Source organism: Ascaphus truei, chromosome 10, assembly GCF_040206685.1.
Source record: "Ascaphus truei isolate aAscTru1 chromosome 10, aAscTru1.hap1, whole genome shotgun sequence".
NCBI classification, from domain to species: Eukaryota; Metazoa; Chordata; class Amphibia; order Anura; family Ascaphidae; genus Ascaphus; species Ascaphus truei.
This window is the reverse complement of record NC_134492.1, coordinates 36,751,039-36,759,684: the sequence shown is the minus strand read 5'-3', so window position 1 is coordinate 36,759,684 and position 8,646 is coordinate 36,751,039. Positions and strand designations below refer to the sequence as shown.

General features: G+C 41.1%; 1 protein-coding gene across 2 annotated transcripts in view; it reads left to right on the top strand.

Annotated features, from left to right (window-relative positions):
• The first annotated feature begins 202 nt into the window (after window positions 1-202).
• Window positions 203-8,646, top strand: part of NCF2 (neutrophil cytosolic factor 2) — a 32,594-nt gene continuing 24,150 nt past the window's right edge. For both annotated transcript variants that reach the window (XM_075616583.1, XM_075616582.1), the window contains exons 1-2: window positions 203-601; window positions 7,216-7,298. In XM_075616583.1, coding sequence (XP_075472698.1) covers window positions 428-601; window positions 7,216-7,298 — 257 coding nt within the window. In that variant the 5' untranslated portion in view covers window positions 203-427. The remainder of the gene's footprint in view (window positions 602-7,215; window positions 7,299-8,646) is intronic.

The window sequence follows — 8,646 nt, the reverse complement described above, 5'->3', positions numbered from 1 at the left end:
TAAGGATCCAGCGCTTGAGCACTTATACCACTACAAACTCTCTTTTCTACATTGCAATAAAAACCTGCCGTGTATTTATCTGTGTGGAGAGCGTGGAGCAAAAGTGACTGAATTGGGGAAGTACTTTCACATAACACTAGTTTCAGAATCTGTTTCAGACAGTTAATGTGAGGTGTGTCACTGCTTCCTCTTGTGCCATGGACACATTCTGACAACATCACATTCGGGGAGAGAAGACTCAGTGGGATGCCGAGCAGGGTCACAGAGAGAGCTTTTTACAAACAGACTCAGACTTAGGGACAAGTGGCACACACAGAGCAAAAGGCCCAAATAGACTTGCTGACCAGATCAACAAACACACAGCACAGGGACACACACAGACCGCATACACCAGATACATTTAAAGGGCTCCTGTGTGATTCTCCAGATGGCTCTAGTTGAGATTATGCGCCTCTGGAGTGAGGGGGTGTCCGCTGCTGATAAAGGGGACTGGACCGGTGCACTCCACTCTTTCACCTCCATCACGGACCCTCGAGCCAAGATCTGCTTTAACATCGGCTGCTGCCACCTTGTCACGGGAGCCCTGCACGATGCAGAGAAGGTGAGCAAGGGATGGGGGTCAGACCAGAGGAGAGATAGCTACCCGTTCCCATTGATTAAGGTATACAGTATGGATATATATCAGAATGTTGCATACAGTAAGTCTGTTATATATACATACACTTACACCACGGATATAGTAGACGTGCGCGACTCAGCGCACGGCATCACACGCGCCTGTAAGAGGAGCGATCCGTGGCCTGTAGGATTCCTATGACGTGCGCTACGGGGAGGCATGACGGAGGCGGGGCCGTCACGTGAGCGGTTCACCCTCATTGGCTGAACCACGCACGTGAACCAGCCGTCGCACGATCAAATTAAAAATGTCATCCAGCGAAAAACAAACGGTCGCGCCTTCGCTCTTCCATGCGCGCGCTTCATGGCCGTCCTCATTGAGGTACAACCTTCTGTTTGCGTCGCGTGGACTATGGAACGCGGCCTAACCATGCAGAGCTACAACACATAGGCCTAGATTTACTCAACTCGGATCAAATGAAAAATAGGCGTTAAACCAAAACCGACTCGCCAAGTCACCCCAGATCAGGCAAGTCCTAACTTATCATATCATTTATTCTTACCATGTCTTCTGAACGGAATACCTACTGCTTCTCTCCTAAATAAGACTTGCTTTAGAAGTTAGGACTTGCATGATCAGGGGTTACCTTGGTGCAGTGGGCAAGGTGGTCATACATTGACCCCAATATAAAATCCCAACCATATTTAAGAGGCCCTACTTAAATATATACAAAGACCAAGGGAAATAAGTGATACATATAAAAGATGTATTATTTAAATAAATATTAAAGAAAGGATATTAATTCCCAAGTATATAGTGAGCAAAAAATATAACATTTAACATATATATATATATATATATATATATATATATATATATATATATATATATATATATATATATATATATATATATATAGAACGAACAAGGGCAGAAGGCACACCGTAAGCAAGAAATAAACTGATGCTTATCCCATATGCACATAGAAAACAGATATTACCAGATGGGGTGCGCACATCCCCGAGGAAGGTCACGTTTAGCTGACCGAAACATTGGATGCAGTGCCTGTTTCCTTATACAGGCATACCCCGGTTTAAGGACACTCACTTTAAGTACACTCGCGAGTAAGTACACCTAGCTCAATAGGCAAACGGCAGATCACGCATGCGCCTGTCTGCACGTCCTGAACAGCAATACTGTCTCCCTACCTGTACCGTAGCTGTGCGCAAGCGGGGAGACTATAGAGCCCGTTACACATGCGTTATTTACATCAGTTATGCACGTATATGACGATTGCAGTACAGTACATGCATCGATAAGTGGGAAAAGGTAGTGCTTCACTTTAAGTACATTTTCGCTTTACATACATGCTCCGGTCCCATTGCGTACGTTAATGCGGGGTATGCCTGTACATCAATACAGTTGTTTCTACTACTTGATTGTGTGCTGTCTCTCTTTTCCGGATCCACCATCTGGTAATATATATATATATATATATATATATATATATATATATATATATATATATATATATATATATATATATATATATATATATCACCATTACAAATGTCATTTGTTGTACTTCCATGTTGCTTCTCAACCATCAAAGCTATCCCATCAGTTCTCTGAACGAGGATTTTTGGCAAACCAGGGAGTGCAATCACATGGATTAAGAAAAGAAAGAAGATGAATTTGGTATAATCGTTCCAAGTACTATATACTAAAGACACTTTCCCTCTATGCACTCACAATGAGTTCATGTATTATTAAATCTCCTTTGGTTATCCACTTCTGGTAGTTTTTTTTATTCTTTCCCCGTAATCAGTAGCACTGAGAAATGTAGCAAGGATCCAACAATGAAGACAAAGTTATAGAATATAGTGTAGAATGTTCAATTATTTAAATTCACATATATATCTACAATCATTGCCCTCACAATATATATGTAACATAAACACAGCTCGGCAAATAAGGGAAAAGATACGTCCTACGTGGAACTTATGAGAGACCCTTCCAACGCTCCGAGAGATCAGTTCGTCTGTGCGATCCGGTACCGCTGGTGGTTCTGTGCTTCTGGTTACAGGTCTTCAACTAGCATCCACGGATCTCTGCTGTTCCGCTCAACGCGTTTCACCTGGGGGCTTCTTCAGGAGTAACATGGTTAACCCTTCATTGGGGGCTTTATATACAATATTGGCATGATTGAAAAATGTAATGGTTTTTATTCAAACGGATTTAAAAAAATGGCGCATTTACACTGTAATATTAATGTAGTTCACATCTTGTGACTAAAAATAAATAACATTTATGATTGTAATAAATATTTATGATCGGACCTAAATATATAGAAAAATGGAAAACATACATTAGAATTTGTATAAAATGAAATATCTTCTTAAAATATTAACATATACCCTCCTCAGGTGTACACATATGGATATAGCGTAAAAGCATAAAATTACAACACATCTATAAATAATACTGTATAAGTAATTTATCCATATACTGTATATTCTCTATATTCCACATGTGTACATCATAAAAAGCACATCAGAAATAACACATACATTCAATCTAAAATATTGACATGAAGTCCCAGAAAAAAATACACTGCATTTCGGTTTACAAAAAACAAACTATAAACGTCTCTTTTGGATCTGTATAAAAGCTCCCGGATCTATATCTACATTAAGACCCTAATAATCCATAATCTATGGATCCAGAATGTGATAATATTTTCACTCTATCACCCCCCACCGCTCCAATTTTCTTTGATAAAATCTCTACCCTTATATTTCAAATCATGGCATGTCTTACAATGCCTAGATACATCATGTGACTCGCAGGGGCAGATTCCCATTAGGCCCGACAGGCCTGGGTTTGGGGACAACAACATTTTCTCTTTTTCCCCATATACAGAGGCACTGCATGGTTCCCCACTGATTGCCGGGGGAGAGCGTAGGGCCTCTGCCAAGGTCTCTTATCTTCTCCTGCGCGCTGCCCTTCTTCTGTAGCATTGCGGCATCAAATGACCCTGCGACGCCACACGGCAACGTGTTGCCATGACACGGTGACGTCACGCGGAATCGCTCGGTCATGGAAACGCGTCATCATTTGACGCCGCAGAAGGAGAGACGCACTGCAGGAGCGGGCGGCAAGAAGGTAAGCGCCTGTGTGCGGCAAAATGTTAAATCCGCCACTGGTGACTCGAGACCTTTGCAAATATTTATAACGTTCTAATATTCTTATTCTAAAAGATCTAATAGCCAACAACATCTCAGCGTAGAGACGGCAAAGTTACTCCAGCAGTGTGTGTAGTGGGCAATCTCAAATGCTTCCCTTATCTTATTACATTGAAATGCTTTGATAGTTTAATCACTGCGGGGAGACGCAGGGTGGCCGGCCTGTGTGAGGCGTGTGAATGTGTGCGCACGTGGCACTTTTATTTGTCGTACGCAGGAGGGTTTTTGTAACTTTTTTACCCCCTGTAAATGTATTTAATGTGCGGTTGAAACCGCGTCCAGCTTCACCTTGCACAGCCAGTGTAACCAGCATCACCTTGAGGAGACCCAAATGTTTGAACCACTGTCTGTGAGCAGGTTTAATGGCTTTGCACTTCTCTAACCCAGGCTGGGCTGAAGCTGCTTAATGCGGCAGGCATAAGCTTATAGAGGTTCATGTTAAAACGGACAAGATGCTAAATGTGACACACTGTGTGCTCATTTGCATGTCATTACCCAGAATCCCTGGTGGCAGTAGAAACATTGTATGCTAAGAGATAATGGGGGAAGGCAGGGTTGCAGACCTGCCTGAAACATGTGAATGTGCTCACACGTGTCATTTTTATCTTTCAGTTTAAAAAGACTAGTAAAAAAGCCCTAATGTAAAAAGCCTTCTCTACCCATCATTTTCCTCATCACGTTTCCTGTAATCACTTTCTTGGCTTCTCTCCCTCTTGCGATCTCACTAGATAAGGGCTAGGTTTTTTTTCTTAAGACACGGTGCTTTCGTAAAAATGACTGTTGGCTGATCTGTAATGTAACTCTTGAGAAATTCATCCTGTTTTAAAATGCTCCAATGTTTCTCAATGATTTTCTTAATCTTATTGTATTGTGTAACGAAAGAGATAATTCCCTTATTAAAAAATGTTGTATCTTTAGCTTTTTTTTGCATTAAAAGAATTCCTATTTAGCGCCTTTGCTCTTAAAAATAAATAAATCTTTGTTCAAAACTTTAGCATCATATTCTCTGTGGATTCTTCTAGGAATGGGTTCTTTAAAATCTCTGATTGCTGTTAAAACATCTCTTTCTTGTGTGCAGTTCCATCTTATTCCTCGGAACTGACAATACAGTTTATTTCTAATCCACCTTGGATGGTGACATCTTGAACTGATTATGTCAGTGTTCCCCAACTCCAGTCCTCAGGGAACCCCAGCAGGTCAGGTCTTAAGGATATCCCTGCTCCAGCACAGGTGGGTCAATCAGGGACTCAGTCATTTTGACTGAGCCACCTGTGCTGGAGCAGGGATATCCTTAAGACCTCACCTGTTGGGGTTCCCTGAGGACTGGAGTTGGGAAACACTGGATTATGTGCATAATCCCACTTCTTCCACCAACATCAACTCCTTAAAATAACACGCAGCTATCAAAAAACATGAACCTTTCTATCCTTATCTATTCTACCCTATGTTACCACTTACCGTTCTTTATAGATTGTAAGCTCCTTGGTACAGGGCCCCCCTTACCTAGTGTAACAATGTATGTTAATGTTTGTTATTTTTTTGTTTTGTTAGTCCAACCATATTGTACCGTGTTACAGAATAGGTTGGCACCTTATAAATAAATAGTAATCATAATAACTGTTATTGTTACTGTTTTTTTTATAAAACATCTTGGTATTAATAACACCATTTATTTTTTTAATATAATTAACCAGATCTGTTCATGACTAAACCTATGGGTAAATTTCAAATTGAAATTATTCGAATTTGTATAATTAATACAACCATTTAAAATGTCCTCATCTCCATCCCAGATAAATACTATATCGTCTATAAATCGGTCCCAGAGGAACAGGTTCGCACCAATTGGATTCTTATTCCAAATGGAATCCTCTTCCCACATTCCCATAAACAATTCTCTGGGGTGTAGATGAGATATTAATAGTTCTATTAATTATATAATTAAAATGTGAAATGTTTAATAATGAACAGATAGAAGATTGGGTGGGGTAGGAGAGTGATAGAGTGATAATATTGTCAGAGACATTCTGGATCCATAGACTCAGAACTATGGATCCAGATGGTCTTAATGTAGATATAGATCTGTGGGCTTTTATAGAAATCCAAAAGAGACGTTTATTTTATTTTTTAACTGAATTGCAGTGTACTTTTCTCTGGGATTTCAGGTCAATATTTACAATATTTATATTGAATCGATATGTTATTTCTGATGTGCTTTTTATGATGTACACATGTGAAATATAGAGATTAAATATGGATACATTAGTCGTATTTTTTTATCGAGACAATGCACTTTTTGTTTTTACACTATATCCATACGTATGTGTACATCTGAGAAGGGAATATTTTAATAAGATAATCATTAATTTAATCTAATGTATGTTTTCTATTTTTCTATATATTTAGGTCCTATTATAAACATCAGAAATATGGTGTAATTTTAGTAACAAAATGCGAATAACATGAATATTAAAGCATAAATGCGCTTTTTTTTATCAGTTTATATAAAACCATTACATTTTTCAATGATGCCAAGATTGTATGTAAAACCCCCCAATGAACGGTTAATGAGGCTAGTCCTGAAACGCATTGAGAGGGACAGCAGAGATCCATGGATACTAGTTGAAGACCTGTAACCAGAAGTACGGAACCACCAGAGGTACCAGATCACACAAACAAACTGATCTCTCGTAACGTTGGAATGGTCTCATAATATCCACATAGGACAGATGGTGGCCCACGGTATCAAATGCTGCGTGGAGGTTGAGTAATATGAGCAGAGTGTAATGACCTCTGTCTTTGGCAGCATGGAGATCACTAGTTATTTTAGTGAGGGCTGTTTCAGTCGAGTGAGCAGTGCGGAAGCCAGATTGTAGAATGCAGCTCTTTCCGCACCTACAAGCGGCTCTCCTCCGTCCGCAGGTTGCAGCTCCCCAGCTACTGCCTCTTTCCCTCACTGTCCTGCCGGTGGCTGTGGGGGGTCCAGCCGGCGCTGGTTGGGCCTCTTGTTGCTGCCGGGCACCTCTCCAGCTGCTAGCCTGCCTTTAACACTGTCCCACACCGGGTGAATAAAGCGATATTTGTGCGGTCAATCGCGTTATGATTAGAGGTTAAGCTTTTAAGAGCAATACGTTAAGGTTAGGGTTTTTGGGGTAAGGGGTTACATTACCTGTGGTGGCAAACTATCCCAGCGGTGAAACGGCTGCGGCTAAATGGTCGCGGCTAATTGTCCTGGACCGTCATACAGGACATATCAGCAATAATTATGCTAAGTATAAGGCATATCAAAGAAATATTTCTTTATATGGGATGAGAGTATCTAACATGAATATTGCTCTGATCTCTGTCTTGCAGGCCTTCACTCTTACCATAGAAAGAGACAAGCACCTGGCAGTGGGATATTTCCAGCGTGGCTCTGTCTTCTTCAAGATGGGACAGTAAGGACAACCTTTTTATATTTATTCTAATGTTATGTTGTTGGAAGGGAACCCAAGCCCAAATACTGCTTACTGGTTGTGCATATGCACGTGTATTTATGTATGGGCTGGGTAGAGCAGCCACCTCCTTTCTGCCATTTCACTAATGTTTATACAGGCCAGTTTTTATCACTTGCCGTGTTGATGGAGAAGCACTAAAGGGTTTAAGATTTCCATGTATACCCTTTGCTATCAGAGGGGCTAGCAATGCATGGATTAGTGTGTGTTGCCTGGATGGGATGTTCGATCCCGTGGCTCACCAACAGTTATTCCAGTTTAGCAATAGGATTTTTGTTGGTTTTTCAATGTTAAATTTGAAATGTGCAGGGATCGCCATGACCCAAGAGGGCAAATATTTGAAATATGGAGACAGCTTGTCTTCCTGTGCTTTCTGTAACAGGCTGGTGAGGACTGCAGCGTTCCTGAAAGAGAGACAGAGAAAGGAAGGTTACGTGATCACTTCTCTGTAAAGTGCTGTGGGGGCAGATTGCAGGAAATAAATGGGCTGTAGCAATCCACGGCCACTGTGTGAGCATCAGCCACATGCTATGCATGTGTGGATGTCATCAATAATCATAAGTGCCCCCCCCCCCCGTTTCATTTGTCTGAATATTGGCAACCCCAATGCCGACACCAGGGGAGACTCCCTCGTTTCCTATAAAACAGGCGCCAAGACTCGAATCTGCTTGTCTTTTCTGGGCTCTTGCATCCTTCCTTGTAGTACTTTAATGAATTAAATAAAATTAAAAAAAAACAAGTAAAGTAGAATAAACATTTACACAAAAAGACACATGACTGAAGTTCTTTACAGGTGCTGATCGTCCCGGTAATCACCGCAAATAAGGCTTTCTCCATTTTGTGAAACACAGACGACCTCCGGCTACCTCGCAGCCACTGAATGAGGCAACTTGCCTGGTCTCTCTGCAGTCGCAAGGGGCTGCACGGTCCCCGGGGGAGTCCCATCTTTACAGCGTTCCACACGTTATGGGGAAAAGCAGTTTACCGGGACAATCAAGATCTGTAGAGAAGTTGTGTTTTTGTTGCTCATATGTTCATATTCTTTTCATTAAATACATTTAAAAGATGCATTTAGTAGGTTGAACTGCTACTTGAACTCCTGGGAGATTGTAGTCATTAGGTTGCTTTGGCACTAGTTGTGACTGACTCGTTAACCCACTGAACATAGCACTTTGGTCCTATATGAGACTGACCCATTAATTAAACGGTCTTCCTCCTCTACTTTACATAGTGGGAATGGGATATAAGGGGTGTAGTAGGCTTTGGGGGTACTAAGGAAGGAGGATAAGGG